This window comes from Lepus europaeus, chromosome 15, assembly GCF_033115175.1.
Source record: "Lepus europaeus isolate LE1 chromosome 15, mLepTim1.pri, whole genome shotgun sequence".
NCBI classification, from domain to species: Eukaryota; Metazoa; Chordata; class Mammalia; order Lagomorpha; family Leporidae; genus Lepus; species Lepus europaeus.
The window spans coordinates 54,572,043-54,595,672 of record NC_084841.1 but is presented as its reverse complement, the minus strand read 5'-3'; the positions used below and the strand labels follow the sequence as shown (position 1 = coordinate 54,595,672).

General features: G+C 46.0%; 1 protein-coding gene and 1 pseudogene across 8 annotated transcripts in view; one reads left to right on the top strand and one right to left on the bottom strand.

The window, feature by feature from the left end:
* The window catches only part of MAST4 (microtubule associated serine/threonine kinase family member 4), a 634,279-nt gene that overhangs the window by 6,379 nt on the left and 604,270 nt on the right, over positions 1 to 23,630 (bottom strand). For 5 of the 8 annotated variants that reach the window (XM_062212152.1, XM_062212153.1, XM_062212156.1 and 2 more), the window contains 9 exons: positions 20,875 to 20,997; positions 20,557 to 20,669; positions 18,687 to 18,814; positions 17,812 to 18,047; positions 13,938 to 14,138; positions 11,107 to 11,336; positions 10,229 to 10,351; positions 2,342 to 2,478; positions 142 to 323 (listed from right to left, as the gene is read on the bottom strand). In XM_062212152.1, coding sequence (XP_062068136.1) covers positions 142 to 323; positions 2,342 to 2,478; positions 10,229 to 10,351; positions 11,107 to 11,336; positions 13,938 to 14,138; positions 17,812 to 18,047; positions 18,687 to 18,814; positions 20,557 to 20,669; positions 20,875 to 20,997 — 1,473 coding nt within the window. The remainder of the gene's footprint in view (positions 1 to 141; positions 324 to 2,341; positions 2,479 to 10,228; positions 10,352 to 11,106; positions 11,337 to 13,937; positions 14,139 to 17,811; positions 18,048 to 18,686; positions 18,815 to 20,556; positions 20,670 to 20,874; positions 20,998 to 23,630) is intronic. The other 3 variants (XM_062212154.1, XM_062212155.1, XM_062212160.1) reach the window with 1 other exon arrangement.
* Positions 8,844 to 8,963, top strand: LOC133774752 (U2 spliceosomal RNA; annotated as a pseudogene).

Sequence of the window (23,630 nt, the reverse complement as noted above, 5' to 3'; positions counted from 1 at the left end):
CCCCCTAATTCCCGTCCGTTCCATCTACAGGCGCAACCTGTTTCCTGCAGCCTGGGAGACACTTGGTGTTTTCCAGGACCTCAGTTGATGATTTCGCCCGCTCGCGGCTCTCTTGCTGTCTACACCCGGAGACTCACTCACCGGACGGGAAGTCGGGTGTGGAGCGGTAGCTGGGCGTCGGGGAGCGCGGGGACAGGCTGTGCGTGGGCGAGCCCGGCAGGCTCTCTCCCGAGGACAGGGACCGGTTCAAGCAGGAGAAACTTCGGCTGGTGTGCAGCAGAGGGGAAGGCTGCTTGGCTAGCTTTTTGAAAAGCGATCTCCTCCTGGAGGGAAAACAGGGCATCCACTGAGCTGAGTGCACTTCCAGAAGCAGGCCCGCCTCCAGCCAGCGCCCCCTAACGGCAGCTCAGTGCCTGTATCGGGGTGGTGGTGGGAGAGCCGGCTCAAGAGTGTTCCTGTGCCTTCGAGAGGACCAGCCGCTAACAGGTGCTTTGAGTTCCATGAAAAAGCTGCTCATGGACGTGTTAGCTTTTGAAGGAGGGTGCCCTTGGCCTGAAAGCTGCTGAGGACCTGCCTCAATTTAATAGATAATCCAAGGTACAGATCTGGATTATACGTTATAACGGTGACACAGTGGCAGGGGCTTTTTCTAAGAGGGGCTGTTTGCTGCACTTACTCCACTGTGGGCTCCTAAATTCTCCTGACTAATGCTGGCTCTATATTTACATAGGAAACGCCCAGAAAGCTGAGGCTTTCCCATGGACAGATGCTGGAAGCAGCCACAAAAGTCAATGTGCATGCTGAGCTGGCATTTAGCCGAGTGGTTAAACAGCCAGTGAAAACGCACATCCCATCCTGGAGTGCCTGGGTTCAAATCTCCCTGCAGCCCCTCATGCCACCTTCCTGCCAGTGCAGACTCCAGGAGAGGATGATGATGGCTCAATTAAATGTGTTCCTCCCAGCGCCTGCTGTTGGTCTGGCCTGGCCCCTGGCCACTGTGCCTATTTGAGGAGTCCTTTCCGTTTCTCCATCTGACTCCCAGAAAGCAAGGTTTCCGTGACTTGTCAGTGCATGTGGCTGTGCACAGAGTTCTTCTACCACCTTCTAAGCCTACTCTGCCTCTGGTGAGCTTAAACAGAAAGTTGGATCCCGGTACCCCTTGAGCCAATTTTTTCTATGTGACTTAAAACACAATCAAAATAGCACAACCAAAAAGAGAGGGATCCCAGAACCTGGGTGTGCAATTTCCATCAAAGTAATAAATGGACCTGCACTAAAAAGTCAAACAGTTCTCTAACCTTAGAATGAAAAATAGTGGCTCCTCTACTCTGCTTTCTCTCAACTCCCCCAGAAAATCCCGTTCCTCCTAGTGTCGGTCTATTGCTAAAACAATGTACTTACACCACTGTTTTTTAGAAACTGTGAATTTCCTAGTATGGGAGAAGAGCGCTAAGCTCTTCCACCACCCTTTTCTACCTTCCAGCCGCATCCGCTTCTCCTTGTCTGTTCCTCCCCGTATAGCCAAGCCAAAACTTTTGGTTAGAAAAATGGTTTTTGGTGTGGTTGGTGCTTTGTATCATAAATGCTGTTCACAGCTAGGCCATGTACAGCATACGTCTGGGTCTTTTCTGCATCACTTTGTGTTCCTGGAGTTCGTTCATTTTTGGGTTTGCTTCATTTCTATTGTTAGAAATCCTCTTCACATGAGGAGATGCACCAAGGCCCAGCAGGAAAAGGAGAGGCCGCGGCACCGAGCAGGAGGCGTGCCCAGAACTGCCTGGCAAGAAACTCCCCTGCCGCAGGCACAGGCGGCATCTTGCTAGTAACTGCAGAAGGCACAGAAACCTGCTCCGTGCATCCCGGGCTGCACATGCCTGTGGCCTCCTTGGGCTTCCCGTCGGTCCAACAATGCCCTTTTATTTCTAGGCGCATGTAGAAGCCTTAGAGATGCTGTGATGTTAGCATATCGGGCATTAAAAAAAATTATATCAACTGCTTGTTTTTCAATAATGTAAGGGACCCGTTAAATGTGGATTTAATGAGAAAAAAACTGCCTTCAGGTCTGGGTCCTCACATGCAAGTCTACTGAAATGAAGTCTAGGGCTTGAAAAAGGTTCTGCATGGTGCTCACGCATGCTAAAAGGCAATCTCTCTAAGCAAGGAAATATGTAAATCCTTTCCCTGGGAAAGCTAATGCTATTGTGAATAGGAACTTTAAAGGAGCACAGCCTAACGTTTCCCAGAGAGAAATAAATGCTTATACAGGAGAAAGACCTAAGTGAGGCAGAGAATCACCTTTGTCCATGGTGGGTAACAATGAGGAAACACTGCTTTAACTAACCTCTCTAGACTTTCTTTCTTCTTGGATTTCTTGCTCCGTCTCACCATCCGGCTCTTATAGCTGTTTCTTCTGGCTGGTCCTGTTTTGATTGATGTGTTTTCAAATGGGGTAGTAGTGATTGACACCTTATTTCCACTCTGTGAAGAAGATGAAGTGGGTATTAAGGAAAAGCTGTGATGAACCGAGGTACGAGATTCCAAGATGAAACAGATAGACGCCCACTGGAACTTAGAAAAGGCCATCCCTAAGTAACTCTTCAAATCAGTAAGTCCTGACCATGCAAAATGGGCAGTTTCTGGAAGAAGTGGACTCCGGAGCCCCTGGATCCGAGTTCAAGTCTACACTCCCACCTGGGCAGGCAGGCTGCTTGCCCTTGCTATGACTCGGCTTCCGGTACTGGCCAGCAGCATGCTCCCACCGCCTCCTCCCAGGGCTGGCGGGGGGATGAAATGAGAGGAGGCTGATGGCGCCTTCAGCCCCGAGTGTGACACATGGAACAGGTCCTATAAATAACAGTTATCTTCATCCATATGCATCAGGCTGCACACGCCCCGCGGCTGTCTGCTCTTGCTTGATTTATTTTATTTTTTTCCCTCCCTTTTATGTTTTTCCTTTGGCCTAGAAATTATAAGAGGAGCAAAACTGAATGAGACTTTTAGCTTTAATTATTGTAAAAGCTTATTTTTTCTGTTCCCATAAAATCTGTCGGCATGCAGAGCTGCTAAGTTTTCCCTCCTGAGGCAGGTCGCACACGGTGAGGTCAGTCCTGGCGGGCCTCTGTGGCCTGTCACTCAACCCTGGAGCAGGGCTCTGCGGAGGCAGACCCTGGGGGGCTGGGCTGAGGGTGGGGCCTGCAGCATAGACAGTCGCCCTGCCTCAGGGACCTCCTCTTGAATTGTGTCCTAAGTGGGAGAGAAATGGCTCCTTTCAGAGATGGCCTGATGACCTTGAAGCACGGAAGGGCTTTTTCTGAAGGCCTGGGCCCTGGAGCGCGTCCCGCAGCTCAGTTCCCCTGGGACCCAGCAATGGTGAGTGAGGTATGGTGGGCACGGGGGAGTGCAGAAGCGGGAGTGATGCTGGGATATCACCCACTTTCCCTCCCTGCTCTGGGGTGGAATCCATGTCTTTATAAGGAAAAAAAATCCTACAAAGCATGCATAAATAAAAATCATCGAGAAACCTACCCACCCAGCTATCACTGATAATCTTTCAGTAGCACTGCTTTTACAGTTTTATATTTCACATGATATAATTTTGAAACGCTTTCCCTTCATCATTAAATATTCTTTAAGAATGTGACTTTTTAAAGTTGCCTAATGAGTTTTGATTTGATGCACCAGATGGGTGCATCAGAATTTAGCCATTTTCATGCTGCTATTATTTTCCATTGTTTGATTCAGTTGGTGTTACCTCTGATTTATTGTGGTTATTTGTAGTTCCTTAGAGAATGACTTGTTCACGGTTCATGTCTTACATCTAGTTTAGCATTGGAAAGTCTTGATAATTTATTCTCAGTTTTACAGTTCCTTATATGTTTAGGAACACATAATCCCACACCTGTGTCATATTTGCAGGAAATATTTTAGGGGAATGAAGTTTGGACTTCAACAAAAGCTGGTTTTTCTGAAAGAATAAATTATGCATTCTGTATGCAAATACAAAAACTTCCATGGTGGAGATGGACGTTGTAGTCATTCCTTAAATGGGAAATTCAGCTTCTCAGCTTATGAGGTGTGAGGTCTAGCCCTGAAGATTTTGGGGAGCGGGGTCTTCTCAGCACAGACTGAGTGAGGCCACGCTGGCTTTCAGTTTTTCCTACGGTGAAGGGAAGCCGCAGCAGACATGGCTGGAGTTCACCTTTGCTGCCACCTTATGCTTGGGCTACAGGCAGACATAATGATTACTGCAGCTGTTCGGGCTCAGGAGCCACATGAATCTGAATCCACTTCCAAGCTTCTCCAAGAGTTTGTGGGAAAATGGAATTAAGTTTACTTTGGTGCGCCAAACGTGTATATACATGTCTATCTCACACCCACTTTCCGTGAGCATTTTGAAGACCCCTTGTCTCAGGGGCTAATGATGTCACCTGGCATTTTAAAAGCTCCTTTTTCATCTTTAAACCATTTTCGCACATAATCATAATCATGTCAAGAGGGTTGTTGATTTCACCTCCATAACTTGGAAGGAATTTTCTCTTTATCTGCAGAGATGCTGATATTCTTCTTTCCAAGGTCATGAGCTCATTCCTAAGGTCACAGCACAGTGGAACAGCCTGAGCCTGACTCTCCTGCCCTTCATCCCCACTGCCAAGTGCTCCTTCTACCAAACCCCCCTCGTTTTGGGCACCCTGTCTGCTTCGCTCTCCTGGCTGGGCACACTGCATGGTTTGCACTCAATGAGTGGTGGTGAGGGGCAAGGAGATATGAAGATGAAAATGACCATCAAAGTTATATAAGATCAACACAAATCTTGGATATTTCTAATCAGCAAAGACTAGAGTAGGCTAAACAAGAGCAGGTCACTAACCTCTGGACAAGTGTCCCTTGAGCCTACAAAACCAAATCCAGTTTTCCCTTTTCTGCATATGGTTGTTTCACAAGACAATTAACTTGGCTTTGGTATGTGCACAAAAGATAACCTCCATCAGGGGAGATGCAGTCACAGAGAATTCAGTTGCAAAAGTTAGGTTGGAAACATTACTGGTCCCCCCCCCCCCCCCCAAAAAAAAAAAAATGGTAAAAGATTGGAAAAATCAAAATAGGTGAGATTTGTGAAGCCTGCCACCTGGTGGACTCATCCAGCTACAGCAAGTGCTCCCTTCTCTGCTCAGTGTGGCTTACTGGGTTGGTTTGTCCTCAATTAACATCTCTTCATGAGTAAGACCCCTTATAAGAGAAATTCTGTCACTTGTTTAAAAAATAAGTGTCATCAACAGAAGTCTTGCTTAAATGTTAATTCACTTTTACCTTAAACTCTTTGTGATTAGTGCACAGTGGGAGGGAAATTATTTTAAGCTGACTGAACTGAATACAAGAGCCAGAGTGGGGCTACTCAATTTCTTCTCTCAATGTGGCCCTCTGGAAGCTTATAAGTTGGCCTTGGGTAGCTCATTGCCAGTTTAACTGTTTGTTGCTTTCTCTGCAAGGCACATGTGGGGCCTGCATCTCCCTGTCTGGTACACCCACAATCTCCCCCTTCACTATCGAATGCCAACCATCATGCTTTATCCATACACTATCCCAGACTCCTTTCCCCTGTCCCCCCATGAAGTTCATATGCCTTGGGATCTCCTGCCCTTTCACCCCCATACCTCCTCATTTTTTCCACAAGATCCCGTACCCCTTTTCCAAATACAGAGCCTTGATCTGTTTTGCAAAGCCCTACAGATACCCAATTCTTGGGTGCAGTTCCTGTGCTCCTTGGTAGCAGTCTACCTGTCTTCCTTCAGAACTTGTGTAGTGTTTATGGTCTGAACCTTACGTTGGGTTCTTTGATCAGACCCTGTTATCCATTCCACCCCCAGTGAACATAGAACCGGAAGTTACTGCCAATGTCAGAGACTTCGTGTGCAGAGCAGTGAGCTACATTGCCTGGGATCACCTGTGTTGACGTGGGATGCTCTAACTTCTGTTTTGTTTTTCTCACCTGTAACATGGGCCATTTATTGTTATGGTATCTACTCAGAGTGAAACTGTGAGAGTTATGAGTTAACTGTGCACAACACAACAGAGCTTGGCAGGTACCAAGTTCTTGCTCCACTAGCAATTATTTTTGTGCGTCATTTCCTGTGCTCCTTGCAGTATTTGACACAACCTCAACATGTCAGGAACTCAGTGAGTATGTGAGGATGGTCATGATGCTAATTGAGGGCCTGCATTTTACTATCTAAAGGCTCCCCCCAAGTTCACAGGTAGGAAATGTCTAAAGCAGGGGCTGGTGAAGTTTGAAGGCATCTTGTGCATGTGGGGATTTAATGTAATGCTGACCTAAGAAAGCAAGCTGATGACAGAAGTTAAGCCTGGCAGGTTAGCAGGTGGGGGGGGGGGGTGTTGTGGGGTCAGTATGGCCTTCTCTGGTAGTTACAGTGGGAGAAGAAAGATGGCCGATTATTTATAACGTCCTCTGTGAGAGACTGATGTAGAGTCAAGTCCAGAGGAGGTGGCTAACTCCTTGTGGCAGGAATGGTGTGGAGCCACGCTGAGCGAGAATACTGCAGGGGCTTCACAGGGCTCAATGAGGATTAGAACCAGATCACTGTGATGCTTCTTATTCCATGGGTCTAGGGTCTGTGGGACTTTGGACAAGTTCTCCTATGCGTGAGGTTAGCTCTTCCATTGTAAGTTCACCCTGAAGTTACAAGGGCAAATGAAACCAAAAGTGAAGCTATGAGATAATGCTTTCTATTATTGTATGTTATTTCTAAACATCCAGCCCTACGTGAGGACTTCTCCACCTCTTCCTGAGGGGGTTGTAGATTCTGGAAAGTGCTTTGCGAGTACAGGACACTGTGCATACTAAGGTAGTGCTGCTCTCCGGTGTTAAGCCAGGGACGGCACATAAGCGCCCATGAGCGATGCTTGTCAGTTCACAGTCTCTGCCCGGGAATCACTGGTTGCTTTTGGAAGAGAGCTGCGTGATTACACAGCTCACTGGGAAGATAATTAAATCCCTGGTACACTCTTTGTTTCATTACATGAGTAACTCCTCTGGAGTGCTGCCTTCACGAACCGGGGCAGGCGCCTCTGCTTGGATTTGAGACAGAGCACACCACAGCATGAAAGGGGGCCGGAGGCTCCCACCTCCGCTCCACAAGAGCGAATTCAGTGACTGCATCTCAGAGGCTGGCGGTTAGGGAAAGGGCCTGGCAATGAAATAAGGGCAAAAACAGGGGCCGATTCTGATTCTGCTAAGAGACCTTTAGGGGAAAGCTACATTTGCATCTCCTAAATGCAATAAACACATATTTCTCTCACTCTAACCCCATGAGGCTACTTCAAAAAATTCACAGAATATGAACCTAAACAAGTTTATTTTGTGCAAAAATGTTTGGAAAAAAAGTTCATGGAAAAGGCTTCTATGAAAAAAACCGTGTGTAGATTTCAAAACTATGGATTTCAAAACTTTCTGTGCCAAAATGATCTTTTAATTCCATTTCCACAAGCTCTCTGAAGGCCTCTCGGATTTCATTTGCTTCTTACCTGATTCTATGATATTAGGATATCATAGAGATACTATTCTGCATGTAACACAACTCTGTTACAATGCATAAAGTTTGTATACCTTAAATAAAAGGTTTTTTTCGGGAAAAAAAAAGCAGAAGGCAAAATACATATTATCATTTAAAATCGCCTTAAGCCTTGTTTTATTTTAGATGAACGAGAGTGAAGAGCTCACCTTCGGAACAGACCTATTCTCTACCACAACGGGTCAACCTGAGCTCCTAGAAACTCCCCAAAAGATGACCTGAGAAACCGTAAGTACCTCTTTCTCCCTACCTCTGTGGTCCTTAGCAACTGGAAAGGCTCCTCTACTGACCTAGGAGACAAAGGAAAACACAGAAACTTCCCTGGATCCTTATCCGCACGTGGTGGCTCCGTGAGCCGGCTAACAGGACACCAGGACCACCGGCTCAAGTGTAGTGGGAGAAGCACTTGGTCAGACCTGAGTCTTCAGAAGTCTAAGGCCGTGTCGTCTCCTTCACAGCCAGTGGACCTCAAAGTCTCAGGCGTGCTCTTCCACTCGTCTCTTGAATACTGATCTGAGCCGGGTGTTCATCTCCATTGGAGAACATTATCAGAGACAGCTGTTGACTGAAGCCAACCACCTCAGGTATTATCCACAGGGGTGCTAGGCCCAAGCCAATCATTTCTACTCAGTGGTCATGGAGCAAAAGTCTATACTGATCCCCGTCTCACAGCTTTTAACTATGGGATTGAATGGACACGACAGGAGTAGCTGTGTGGAGCTTGTCTTCCTACTGCCACTGTGGGACAGCCAGCAAATGAGGGCCCTTCCACGAATTATTGAGCACTAACTTCTGTGGAGCCTGAGCCCAAAGTCTCAGTGATGGTGTGACATAATCTGAGTTGTTCACTTCTCTATTTCAACTCTGTACCTTTGGCTATCCACCCTACTTACTGCTTCTGGAACCTAGGCCAGGCTCCAAGTCTTTTGAATACAATTGTGTGGGCTGGGGAAATGGCAGAGAAGGGACAAGTCCTTTGACTGTATTTGCACACTCACTTCCTTGCAATGCCTCCTTGTTTTTTTTTTTTTTTCTTTTGATGTACATCACTCACACTTTTTGAGGGCAAAGATCATACGCTAATTCCCAGGTATCTAATCCCTACAATGGGCCCTGCCTTATCTGCTAGTGCTCTAGAAAAATCATTATTAAAATGATGCATGCATTAAACATCAGAGGGCTGGTTCTAGCCTAGCTACTCCACTTCCAATCCAGCTCCCTGATAATGTGCCTAGGTGGGACTTAGAAGATGGCCCAATCGCTTCTCGGCCTTTTGGCTAAGATCAAGTGTAGTATCTGTTCTTATCAGTTTAATATCTGATACGTCCTCTATCTGAGGACAAAAAAAAAAAAAAAAAGAAGATGGCCCAAGACCTTGGGCCCCTGCCTCCCATGAAGAAGACCTGGATAGAGTTTCTGACTTCGGCCTGAACAAGCCCTGGCCATAAAGGGAGTGAATTATCAGATGAAATGTTATGGTCTTGCCTTCTCTCTGCCTTTAAAAGCAATCAAACAATATTTAAAATTATACAAATGTATTTGTTTATACAGGTGTACTTCAAAAAGTCACGGAAGATAGAATGAAATCTGGTGCAAAAAATGAAATACATGCATAGTTTTTTCACAATGCATGCATTTCCGTGAAATTTTGAAAACCTTTGTAGATGTTTATGCTTTGTCTCCCTAATTATGTTGTAGGGTCTGAAGCTATGGCCCACATCTCTCTGGTAGGTAGTCCCTTACACACTGAGCACAATATTTAAGAAGCAAGAGGTTGTCCATAAATCTGTTGACTTGTACAGTAATCCTACAAATAGAGATAGCATTTCTCATAGTAGACAAATTCTCCTTCTGAAAAAAATTTAAAATGAAACTCAGATTGAACTTTCCTCTTTTTAATCAGATCCACAATGGGAGCTGGAATATGCTAGAATCAACAGGTGGCAAAGCAAACTCAATGTTGAGAGAACTGGGTAATAACACTCTTTCACCATTCAGACTAAAGCTTCCATGAGTTTACTCCATGGGCTCTACTCGGTCTATAACTTAAATAGCAATGGATCCTCATTTAAATTAATTTGCATGGGACTAGAGAGACTTAATAATTGCCAGAATCCTTACTTTTATACTTTGCAGTATATGTGTATTTCCACAATTCTGTATTTCAGAAGAACTTGAGCTTTCAGACCAACCCTTCACACAGGATGTCAGTTTTATACTGTCTTGTCTTCACAACTACAATGAAAAATCTCCTGATGGTTCCTGAAGATCACTTTTATTACAGGTGAGTCTTAGTTACCCACATAGAAAGAATTGTTTTTAGTATTTCAAAAAGTTAATATAAAATGGAATTAAAAGATATTTTGGTACCAAAAGCTCTTGAGATCCGTGCATAGTATTTCATAATACACATTTCTCATGAACTTGTCGAAGACTCCTCATATTTAAAATGGGAATGAGTGGGCAGATAAAAGGATATTATTTTATGATCTAAAACAAGAGAAATAAAAATATCTTTGTCTACATTAAACCTTCATTATATCAGTAATGAGACTGATTATCTAGGTGTACTATAGAGAAATCAACCTCTTGGTACTAGCTCCTTGGGCAACCCGCCTCCACGTGATATAAGAAGACAATACCTTGAGTAGAAGCTCTATAACTTCCGTGTGGACAAGACCATGCACTGGTTCTCCATTGATGTGTGTAATCAGATCCCCGGCCTTCAGTCCTGCCTGGCATGCTGGACTTCCTTCTTCCACATTCTAAAGCCCAAGAGGAAAGTATATATTTGTAAAAAAAAAAAAAAAAATACATGCCAAATATAATACCTACTGTTGCTTCTCACAGAATATTCTGAGTTAATTAGCAAATGATCCTAAGCTGCTCATAGGAAATAAAAAAGACATGGTTATTCTTCCTATTATGTCATGGTTCTAAAAGAGGTTAATTACTAAGGTTCCTTAAAAAACATAGGGCAGGTGTATGGCCTAGAGGTTAAGATACCCACATCAACACTGGACTGAGACCTCTGACTCAACAGCTTCCTGATGCTGCAAATCCTGAGTCAGTGATGAGACCAACTGAATGGGTCCCTGTCACCCATATGGGAGACTTGGATTGAGTTCCTAACTTTTACCCGTGGCAACTGGGGAGTGAACCTGAAGGGAGAGAGCAGTCTCTCTGCCTCTGAAATCAATGTGAACAAACTAAAACTTAAGGTGAGTTGAAAAGGTAATTTGTTAGAGGCTGGGGAAAATGGTGAAATAAAAAAATGAAGAAAGATGGAAACAGGACTGTTCTGACTATGCCTACCAGCTAGGTGTGGAAGAGTAGACAATGAAATAGGAAATCGGGACAGAACTGAGAAAGTATTAGTTTTTGCTAGTTCAATTCTATCACAAAAACAAAGAGAAAAATGAAACAGGTCTTGACTGGCGGCTTAGCAAAGGGACCTCTGCTGTTAACTCTGCTGTAGCCACCGGAGGCGCTGTCCAGCAGGACAGACTGCTAAGCTTACCCAAACAATGTGGTGCACGGTGTACACATCACTGTCTCCCACGTACACCCGGATGGCTCGCATGGTGAAGCCGTAGTTCTTCCCTGAGCTGTGGATCACGATGGGCTGATGGGGACTCGCAGAGGCTCCCGAGGAATCCCGGCTGGGAGAGGAATCTCGGGAGGAAGAAGGGTCCGAGGACAGGGAATGGGGAGACATTGGACTTCCCAGTGGAGAGACGGCAAACATGTCTGCAACAGAGACAGCAGCCGTCAGCGCCGATCCCGCTCACACACACAAGTCCATGCAGCCTGCCCCCACCACGGCAGTCCTCCCAGGATCGTGAGCACAGCCACCACAAATGCACCCGTCCCCAGTATATTCCCATGAAGAAATCACACACAAATGTTTACGCTGATAACTAGCATGGATTCTTCAACAGTGTTTCTATGTTAACTGGCTATTCAATTAATACTCAGAAGCAATATTTTCTTAGTTCTTTACACTAATTAAAAACACACATAAAGGTAACCTACTTCCTAGCTGAGATATTTTTATTTAATGTATTAAAAGAAATAAACCACAAATGCATGTACAAAGATACTTCAAAAAGGTTGTACAAAATAGAATAATATAGAAAATAGAATTTCTTTAGTGAAAAAATTTTTGAAATACATGCATATAAGGGGTCTTCAAAAGGTGGTGAAAATGTGCTTCATGATAAAACTGCATGGATTTCAAAGTTTTTTGCACCAAAATAAACTTATCTTTGAATTTCATTCTGCATGAACTCTTTGAAGAATCTTCCTATTTCAAATATGTCCTCTGGCAGAAAAGACTGTGTACTAGAGTAAAAGATAGTGGGACTCTACAACAACTTTAACATGGTCTTTTCATTCTAAGACACAGGGCCAGGAAAGGAATTTGTCAATTCACCAGCTTCTGTCTTATGTTACTGAATTAGTACTGCTTAAAGAATTTTAATCAAGAAAATACTGAAGCGGTAACTTCTCTATAAAAAAAAGATAAAACCTCATTATTACTATGGTTACAATGGATTCTCTTCTAATGATCCTGATAGGAGTGCTGAGTGGATAATTCAGGTGAAATGGAAAATTTTAAGGGAAATTCAGTTCATATTCCAAAACACCAATTCTGCTCTTTTTTCCCTGTTTTATGAGCAAACTGCTGTGGTCTGAATGTTTGAGACCCCCTAAAATCCGTTTGTTGAAACCTGAACCCCCCCCCAAGGGGATGGTGTTACAAAGTGGGCCTCTTTGGGGGCAGAGAGGTCATGAACTTGGAGCCCTCATGAATGGGAAAGGAGGCCAGGGAAGCTGGCTTGCCCTGTGACAACACACTAAGTTGCCATCTCAGGGAGTGAGCCCTCCCACACATTGTATCTACTGGCACTCAGTTCTCAGACTTCCCAGCCCCTAGAAGTGTGGACAACAAATTCTGTGGCTTCTAAACTAATGTATTATGACATGGCAGCAGCAAGGGACTAAGACACATTTTCCATTAGAGCTCCTGTGTGCATCTACACAGATCATAACTTGCAGTTGCGTGTCTGCAAAATGGCAGGAGAATCCAGAAAAGACGCTGAGGTTTCAACACGAGCTTAGTCGGAGGCAGGCTACAAGGACTCGCCTCGCCAGGGTGCGGTGACTTAAAAAGATCTGCACTACCCACCGTTCCCACTCTGAGACTTTGCCAACAAGAGCAAAGCTCGGGGTGTCACTGTCCTTGCTCCTTTACACTCTGACCTCATGTGGCACCTTGCTGGTGACCTTGTGTGTCCAGGTTAAGGTGGGCAAGAGGCTTCACAGCACGTGAGAGTGGACACACAGAGATCCAAGTGCCCCAATCCTTCATCTCATGGCGCTCTCCCCTACCTTCTCCCGTTGAGTCATTCCTCTCCTTCGAAGGGGTAGGTTTTCTCATCAGCTTTCAAAAGTGGCCAGGACCACACTAAACTTCCCTTCCCTTCAGGGTGCCTGCACTGGGGCCACCCCCTTCAAGTCACAAAGTGTTGGTTTTGTGGCTCTAAAAGGGACATCTTCCAGAAACAACTGAGTACTGCCCCAGATGAGTGTTTGTTTAGATCTAATTTCTTTCTACACGAAAATGGAATATGAAAATGCAAACAACCCTCTTTCTACATGCTCTGTATTCTGCTAAATGCAAGCCATCCGCAATACAATCCAATTCCCACTTCCACTCTCGTGATGCCACAGACACCAGGGTGTGTATTTCATCTCTGCCAGTGGGATTAACTACAGACTTAGCAATCAGCAGAGGCAAAACCAAGCTGTGGAAAAATACTGAAATTCACTAAAACCGTAATTAAGCCTAGTTTTCCAAGACAGGGCAGAACAGGACTGGACTACCAGTAGGAGGAAGCATAGCTCAACCTACAGGGTTGGGAAACTGTCCAATTGCAATACTACCTGCGACCTTGCATCTCTAGAAATGAAAAGCTCACGTTCTCTGTCTCTAGCCTCATTAGTTAGATGAGAAAAAAAAAACTAAGCTCTCCAACACAGATGCAGTGCATAGCTCTTCAAAGTATATAAATGAGCGAGTGTAGAGAAGAAAATGGTTCAGAGGAGGAAATTTATCATTTAGCTTGGAAGGAGGAAAGAACAGGAGACAGACAAGGGAAGGCTTCTTGGCAAGGCAGCCTCTCCCCGTGATGCAGGGAGTGAGATGGAACAGGCCACGTGCCGTGCTTGAGGGAGAAGCCCCCGAGGCCACTCCAAGCCTTCTTGCAGCCCGCTCAGCATGCCCAGTTGGGGGAGGGGAGCACATGCACAAATCACACCATGTCAGGCATGCAGGAATCTCACTACCTCCTGGGATCATGAGGGACAGGGCACTGGCAGAAAGGGACTTGGTGACTTTGCCCGAGACTTTCTTTTTCTCTGTGCTCTCTAATCGCTGCCGGGCCATGTGGGAAGCAGGTTCACTGGACGGCTTTGAGGAATTATCTGCACTGTCCACACACTCGCTGCGTCCATTTATCTGATCCAAGTGCTCTGAAAAACTGCCAACTGCACAGAGAAGAAAAGATAAACAGGTTCAGGAAAATCCAGGACAGGGCACGAGACAGAGGAGGGAGGACACGCAGGGTCAGGAAACACAACAGACGGCTGGTTTGAGAAAGGGGACGTGCAGGAAGCAGTGACGGGAGAGGCGTCCATTCAGGCTCCATTCCACGTGGACACAAGTCTGCTCCATCCCCATTGATGACTCCATTTAAGCAGATGAACAGATTGCACGGTTTCTACAGTACAGATTGTGGAAAGCAGAGACACATCTCCTCCTCCACCCTGGGAGAGCAGGTGATGCTCCCACTGTTTACCTTGTGAACACCACGACCATCCCACAGAACCAAGGGCCTTCCTAGTCAATGCTGCTAAAAAGAATTTTGACACATGGTCATCATTTAGTCACTCTATGTAGGCTATGTCCGCGCCATCTCCCAGCATCTTCCGAAGGCATACTTTGCACTACGCTCAGGTGTGTAACTTACATGTCTAAAGTGCCACCTGACTTTTTACTCTGTGGGCCTACTTTAAGTTTCTTCATTTCCAATGATGAGCCAGAGGACAGTACTTGCTGCAATAGCTCACCGCGTCTTCCGGACAGTGTGGCCTAGGCTGATCCCTCCCAGAAGTTAATTCTCAGCCTTTCAAAGCCACACCTGCATTATTTTCCATTTTTCTTATAGTAAGCACTATTTTTAAATTAAAAAATTAGGACTTGCCATAGCAATGGACTAAGAGTGAGTATAAAACAGGTAGGTAGGGACAGAGAAAGTCACCAATTCCCGTTAAGTGACTGCAGAGGGCAAAAATAAAGTTCTTGGGTAGGAGCTGCACTGTGAGGCCCCCCAGGAAATGCTCTGCAGCTACCCATGGAATTTCTCCTGCCTTGCTTCTTCTCAGGTTATCAGGATTTGGTTTTTTGTTTTTTAATCGCTGAGAACATTTCTGTCCATCCAGAAGAGGCAAAGCTTATTTTTACTTGTAAATGCTGACTTTTGAGCTGCTTGTGCTTAAGAGTCAAGTCTATCATCCCCTTAAGATATGCAATGCATGCAGAGCATGTAACGCCATGATGAATGATCTTTGGAAAGACCAGGCAGCACATTATAAAGTGCTGACCACTGGAGAATTTTTGCCTATCGGTGTAGCTGATGTTTGTCACACTGTTCTCTCTCTCTCTCTCTCTCTCTCTCTCTCTATATATATATATATATATATATATATATATAGATAGATAGATAGATATAGATATACACACACACTGGTATGAGGATATCCTGGCTCTAGTGTGTGCTCCAAGCTAAGGTAAGCCTGGGACTTGAGAGAGATGTGGGTACAACATACTTCCTGAATATCTACTATGCTATATACATAGGAAAATAATCCATGAACTTGCATGTAACACCATCTGCCCAATGAAGGAAGACAATATTAAGGCAAAGATCAACAGTTCTTACTCTTGTAGGCTACCCGCATTCTTGTTCAACAGTGTATCTATTTCCTTCCCTAAGAGAAAACAACTGTTGATGGATTTGATGAAAGCTGCCTCGGCCAAGCTCTCCTCTCACAAAAGCTGGGCTTCCCTCAGGTAAGGTACACACTTCCTTCTTTCTCATTTGGTTTTCATGACCAAAGAGAAACATAAAATGAAGGTCTGAACCTGTTCTTTCACAGTAACTGTTGGATGCATCCAAACACGAGTTCTAAAACTTTGACATTTCATGGATTCACAAACAATGCAGTCATGAAAAAGTTGTACTTCCAGAGTGGCAGGGTGTGGACAGACAAGTTCTGCTTTTATCGCCTTTCCTCATTGCCTCTGCCATCTCATCTCACAGCATGGCATAGAAATGTGTGCTGTTTTCCTGCCAATGGTGGATAATGTCACCTTAATGTTCTCTAAATGTCAAGGGTTCTTTTTGTTTTTTTTTTTATGGCAGAGCAATATAAAAATCAACAAATTTTATTTTACTACAGTCATGGTTTTCAGATTCCCTAATTACCCTTGGCTATAGGCAAACCAGATCATCTCTCTTATTCTGCACAGTCCCAAAGGTCTTTGACTATTTTTAGCATGCATATGGGGGAGACAGGGGAGAAAGGTGGTTTGAATCTATTAATCAAAATGCATGGCAGGACCTAGGCAGATTTTTTTTAATTATGAAAGTAATCAATCAAATGCTTAGACACCCTGCCCCTCCCTCCCTTCCTGATAGTGAACAAGCTAAAGAGACTGGGAGAAAGTAAACAGTTCACCATAGTATGAGTAAATTTTAAATAGAGGTGCATATACTCTAAGCTAACTAGGACCCAGATAGACACTGCAACCTGTGATCCAAAATACTGAGATAGCCACACTTAAGTACAAGATGAGCTAAGAATGCTCAGGAGTCTTGGACTAATAGGTTGGCTGCCATTTTTGCATTGCTGTTCTCCTGGCTTTCTTGTTGCCATGAATGGAATGACCCCGCATGGAAGCAGAACTGGGGTGAAGGGAGAGAAGAAAATGCAGCATCATTTCCCCACCCCCATGATGATCAGCGAGCCAATGTGAAACTCCACAGATCCAAACGTTTTGGTGAGGCTGAAACATACCTAGTCCCTAAAATATGGCTTATAAAAGATTTTTAAAACAAATACTCTGAATATTGTTAAAAGCGTTGAAGGTCTGAACCTGTTCATTCACAGTAACGCTTGGATACATCCAAACACGAGTTCTAAAACTTGAACTTTTTTCATGGATTCACAAACGATGCAGTCATGGAAAAAGTTGTGGAGAATCTTGGACTGGTCATGGTTAGCAGCAGCATGTTGAATGTGGCTAAATGGACATGTATTACAGCAACTCTGTTCCACATCAATTTTTTTGTTTTTTAAAGAAGGATGAATGTACATGTTCTGGGGAAGGATGTGTTGGGCATCACATTTTTAGAAACAATATTTTCAGTGCACGTAAAAATCTTGCTCTGAGCAGAGTGTAGTCAGAATCTCTGATGAGGACATGGCTATGTGTAAGGGCCAGCAAGCAGGCAGGGTATGCCAAGCCCTTGAGAACTGTCCTGCCATGACACTGTTGCAGCTGCATTCAAAGCAAAGGCCTTAGCCCCATGACTGCCTCCCAAGCAGGCAAAGGTATCTCAGAAGTCTCTTAGCCTGGTTACCATCAGACTGGGAAGGGGAGTTATTTCACATGCATTTAAGTGGTACTCACAGTTTAGACTGATTCCTTGGCCCCTCCTTTGAAGAGTCAAGCATCCCTTCTAGTGCTAGAGGGAAGACTGGCTTTACCCTGCACCTTTCTGGTGGCTCAAGCCATTTGCTAGGCTACCATCTTGTCCTTTTCCTCGAAATTCTGAGTTAGCTGCAACTCTGCAGGACACGCCTTTGTACCAACAACTGACAACACGCTCCCTGGCCAGGCTCTGAGGCCATCAAAGGATGCCACGGAAGCCTGGCTCCAAGGCCAAAGTGAGGCAAGAATGGCTTGCTCTATGGCCAAGCAGTAAGCAGGGGTCAGAGACATCCTGATCTCAGTTCTCATGAGTCTGTCCACCAGGCTCAGTAGCACAAAACGCCCCACCTCACAGTCTGGCGAGACCAGCCCTGGACTTGGGAGCGTGAGGATCACTTCCTAGTGTACTGGGAGTAGAAGGCAGGCACCCAGCCCCAGGCTTACCTGACAGGGTGGAGCTGCTGATGGTGCTGGCTGGGGTGGTGACCTCAGGTTCCTCCTGGGCACACTCCTCAGGAGGAAGTGCTGGCTTCTCTGGCTCTGCGTGGGGGTCACTGGGGCAGGGGGCAGCTGCATCTTGCTCCCCCTCTGCTGAAATAGCCAGTTTGGGAAGGAGCCCAGAACTAAGTTTCCGCCTGTTGCTTTCAGTATCCGAAGAGTTGGATGTGGATAACTGTTGCCTTAATGAAAAACAGAAAGTCATACATATGCACACGGGGGTGATGTGGAAGAGCCTAACCAAGACATGCCTGGTGTAAGGGTTCCAAAAGAATGGTACCCGGATCAGCAGCTGGGAATGTATAGAAATGCACTCTCAGGCCACATCTCAGGTCTATTGGATCAGAAATCCTGGGGCTGGGCGAGTCCAGCAATCTCTCTGCTTTTTAACAAGCTCCACAGGTAGTTCTGATGCCCACTACAGCTTAAGAACCGCTGCTGGCCGGCGCCACGGCTCACTAGGCTAATCCTCCACCTGCGGCACCGGTACCCCAGGTTCTAGTCCCAGTTGGGGCGCCAGATTCTGTCCTGATTGCTCCTCTTCCAGTCCAGCTCTTTGCTGTGGCCTGAGAAGGCAGTAGAAGATGGCGCAAGTACTTGGGTCCTGCACCCGCATGGGAGACCAGGAGGAAGCACCTGGCTCCTGGCTTTGGATTGGCACAGCGCCAGCCATAGTGGCCCTTTGGGGAGTGAACCAACGGAAGGAAGACCTTTTTCTCTGTCTCTCTCTCACTGTCTAACTCTGCCTGACAAAAATAAATAAAAGAACCGCTGCTGTAGTCACTACTGCTTAAGATCCCACCACGAGGCATTTCACGTACATCTCGGAATATTCCGAACTCCAGCTTAATGTTTCCGTGGATGGCAAAGTTGTGCTTTTGGTTTTGTCCCCAGAGTCTTCCTTCTCTTCTCCTGGATTCTGAGTGGTTCGATCTATACTGCTGAACACCTGGAAGGCAAGTAATCAGTGCTTGTTAATATCTTCCAGGAAGAGAGTTTGTCAGAAAAAGCCCACGTCTTTGCACAAAAAAACTTCAGAGTATGACTCAAGTCTGAACTGGGATCGTGTGCAGAGAAAGTAGTTTGCTAGGTTGTTTACTTGAATCCTGAGATGCAGTGGCTGTGTGTGTGTGTATGCTTGGAGTGAGGAGCCATGAATTCATTCCCACCCACTCGCCACATCTCATTGTACCTGCAAATAAAATCTGCAGATACACTGGGTTCTGTAGACCTGAGGATGGATGCACATCTCAGATTACTACTTAACCATGAAGTCAATCAGAAAATAACGGAGAAAAAGCCTTAATGGCCACCAGTCACAAGGAGGAAGGAGAAAAATGAATTGGAACTGGCAGCAAAGAAAAGACTACATCATCTGTTCCAAGACTTGGGCAGGGTGAGTGGTGAGCAGGGAGGAGGCAGGGATGCAGTATGTATCTGGTCGTGAGGGAAGTATTGGCTTGGCTTACAAATCACAGTCACAGGCTGGCAGCTGCAAAGGTGAAGGGGCTCGGAGGTTAGGGAAACCCAAGGGCTCCGCCCACTTGAAGCTTGTGGAAACTAAGTCGGGTTGGAAGCCCAGTGCAGGAAGCACACACCTCTGCCTGACTCTGCCTAGGGCTGCTCTCATCGGAATGGCCCTCAGCCCTCCTAATCTGGGTTTGGGAGGACGATGGCCAAGGACAGGGGAAGAAGGAAAATGAAATAGTAGCCAAGGACAAGAGGGCAACAGTGTGTGGGGGTGGGCTTTGATGGGCCAGAGTGCAGGACCTGGTCTATGCCTGCACTAGGATCAGCTGCTACCTTCTCCAGGGAAATCCCTACCTCTGGGCTGGGCTGTGTCTGTAAACAGGGAGGGCAGTGCTGGGCAAAATGCTGATGTACTCTAAGTAATCGCTTAGGAAAAGCGACAGAGCACTTTAAAATCACGACTTGCAGTAGAAAAGCTAAACACTACTCACGCAAAATGCCATGGCAACAGAAAATATGTAGCTAGTGAGACAAGAAAGGGGAGGTAGGCTTCCCTCGAGGTTTATTCTAGGGCTCCACCTTGTCTCAAAACTATCAAGTTTTCTTTGTTTTTCATTCCTTTCTCTAGCGTCAATCTTACGATCCTCTACCACTTCTAAAATTCTAGCATGGCTTCCTTCTGCGTCTTCCCACAGCTTAGTCTCTTCCTGGTTATGAGACTTTCCCATTCCCCAGGGAGCGGGCCCCAAGCATCCTAGTGCACCTCGAGCTCTGAGGCTGCTCTGTGCGCGTTGTACCCTGCATCTCCCTAGGAGAAGCCCGGCACAGGATGAAGAGCACAGTCCTCATTCCAAGAGGAAAGAGGTGGGGTGGGGCCTCCACAGCCCAACTCATGAGCTAGGAGGGGGGACGTGCAAGGCCAGGTCGTCATGGAAATGGCTACCACAGGCTCCAAAGAGCGGACTCTGCACACCAGGCTATGCCGCTGCGAGAAAAGGACTGTAACTGCAGAGACAGAAACAGAACATCCACAGCGAGGTAGGGAGCCTGCCCCAGGTAGGGGCGAGGGTCACTCTTCCCAAACAGGATTTTTAGGCACAAGAGGACTCAGACCCCCAAAAGCACAGGAGATTTACAATCCTGTCCAGATGTTGAAGGGGTGCCAGCCGTCTGGCTGGTGGCAGGTCCTTCGAGACCGACCTAGGTGCATGCCACACTCACTTTTGAAAACCTGTGCGAGCATGAGGAGAACTGCCTTATCTCCACAGTGAAGTCTTCATCGTTGGTGTCATCTTCCTCCTCGGTTTCCATATGATGATACTTCTCTGACCGAGCTGCAGAGAAATGTGTGGGAACAGTTCCAGTCACTACAAATCTCGGCTTCTGGTTTAGAAATTCTAATTAATTATGAGTGCCTGGATCAAATCAACATTATGTTTAAGACCCCGTAGGTTGCAGCCTGGAAGGTTCAAAGGCAGGATAATGTTTTACAAAGTAAAGGCCAAACAGTGACTATTTTATGTCAGATAATGCACATACTATCAAAATAGCTAGTGTCATCCTCGGATTCCAGTTGGGGAATAAATTCTGCCTTCTGTCTCAGCAAACTGTTCCAGTCCAAAGAACGGAAGAATCGATGCTGCTTGACTTCGTACGCACCACCTGGAAGGCGGAGTGGGTAGAGATCGAAAGTGTTAAACTATCCTCCTAGCAAAAGTTGACAGCAGGTTTTAAGAACATTTTTTTTTTTAGAGAAAGCTATCAGCATAGAAATAAAGTCATGGAAATCATCCTTTTTTCATTCCACAAGCAAAACTCAAAAAGAATCCTTCATAATTGATCAGCAGGAGATTTGATTTCACTAATGGCAGTTGCTATGGCGCAGTTTTTCTTTGTTAATTTTTCCATGACTTCCTCCATTTTTCAAAGGTTAATGATGTGGCCACTTAAAATCACATTACGCTGAACCTGGGGGTGTGGACGCATGTTGGCCCAAAGCAGACTCCTTCATTACAACCCAGAGAAATTCTAACAAGGTGCAAACTGTGTGCCCAGCAATACTTCCTCTGGAGCTAAGGCTAAGAATGACGAATATTTTCTAAATGCTATATAATGGTTCTCATCCAATGTTATCAGATTGCTCATTAACATAGGTAAGGAATGAGATTCCATGGATTACAGATTCTTAAGGAACAAATATAAAACCTGTTTGCTAAGATTTATAATGCAGCCTGTACAAATCAATCATAATTCCCAAGTTTTAGGCTTCCTTTTGCCAACTCAGCATGATAGCACAATTAGGTGAAATGTTTTTTTAATTCAGTTCACCCTTTTAAAGAATATGTTTGAAGGGCAGACCTCATCAAAAAGATGATCACCGCGCCCCATAGAAAAAGAAGATGCGCACTATAAAACCACAGCAGAACCAGGCCCCAACCTGGCACCAGCTCACATGCTGTTGACGAGGGGAGAGCAAAGAATCAATCCCAGGAACGCGCTAGGAAGACCGATTTCTCAGAAGAGCGCACTGCCGTCTAATCAGCCTTCCTGCCGGGAGAGCCCCGCTAGGTGTAACATAAATGCCTGTGTCTGGCAGTGGTCACCCGGGCTCTCATCCTATCCTCTGTGGGATACAAAAGGAGGCAGATGAACAATGCGAGTGGCATGGAAAATGGGCTGCAGACCTTGGCTGTGGGGGGGCAGGTGCTCCCTGGGTACTTCAGAGATGAGGCTCTGTCTCCACAGAGCCCCAAATCTGCCAGGGGAAGCTGGTGATCTAAAGGAATGGAGAAAAATACAGCAGAGTGGGGAAATCATCCCCTCCTCCAAAAGTGTGGTGTGTGTGTGTGTGTGTGTGTTGAGGGGAGGGGAGCTGGATGCCTCTCTACAAAGCTCCAGGCATTTTCCAAGTTTCTAGAAAAGATTGCGGTCTGATGTTGATACCACAGCAGCATCAGCAGCAGCCATGCTCTCAAGGTCAACGAGATGCTAAAGATAACTTGTTTTCATCAATTAAATCATTGCAAATAACTCCACCATGTAGGCATTATTTCCCTCTTCGGGCTGGGGAAACAAAGACCAAGCATTAAGGTGCAGTGGCCCAAGGGCTCCCAGAGGGTGAGGGGCGGAACCTACACCCAAACCCAAGCTCCATGCATGGTACACATCCCACAAAGGGGAAGGCATGTGTTAGCTGCTCCTACTCCACCATCTCTCTCACAGCCATCTGCACACGAATTCTGTACTGAGCCTAAAAGCCCATGCACGTGGTTGTTCCATAGCCCTCTGAGTCCTCCATCCAGCCCCAGTCCATGGCTCCAAACCCAGCTGCCAGTGTTGTTTTCTGCAAAGAAGCACAATGTGGAAGCTAACAGGGCCTAAACGCTTCCTTCTCCATTCCCTCACCATACTGAGGACAGTGAGGTGCAGCCGAGTCAAGCTCTAATTAGAGAACACCTAGTCCAGCCAATGTACCACTGTGCCTCACTGCAGCTTCTGTGCCTGAAGCCAGACCATGGTGCAGCTCACACACTCTGGGTTCTGCTCAAGCCTCCTGGAAGAGCAGTGTCTCTAGGGCTCAAGTGGCACTGCTAGGGGGTTGCATGCACCTAGATGTTAAGATTCTGGTTGGAACACCTACACCTGATATCAAGTGTCTATATTCAAGTCTCAGATCCACAGCTGATTGCAGCTTCCTGCTAGTGCACACCGTGGGAGGCTGCAAGTGATCAATCAAGTAGTTGAGGCCCTGAAACCTACATGGGAGACCTGGGTTGAGTTCCCAGCTCCCAGCTCTGGCTTACTTAGCCCAGTTCTGGGTGTCACGTGCATTTAGTGAGTGAGCCAGCGGATGGGTACTCGCTCTCTGCCTCTCAAATATGTAATTACAGACGATGGCACTTCCAGGTCATTTACAGAGTGTTGAGTTTTCCTACTTTTATTTATTTTGAAAGGTAGAGAAAGGAGTAGAGAGATTTTTTTACTATCTGCTGGTTTAGTCCCCGAATGGTCCCAACAGCCAGCACAGGGCCAGGTGAAAGCCAGGAGCCAGAAACTCCATCTGGGTCTCCCACATGCGTGGCAGGTGCGTAAGCACTTAGTCCATCACCTTCTTTGGCAGGTGTATTAGCAGGGAGCTGGACCAGAAGCAAAACAGCTGAGATTTGAACTGGCACTAGCATATGGGATACTGGTGTTGCAGGCAGGAGCTTAACCCTCTGTGCCACAATGCTGCCAGTCCTGACTGTTGGGTTTTCACTCCCCTGCCTGCAACCATCAGGGGCCAGGATGCTGAG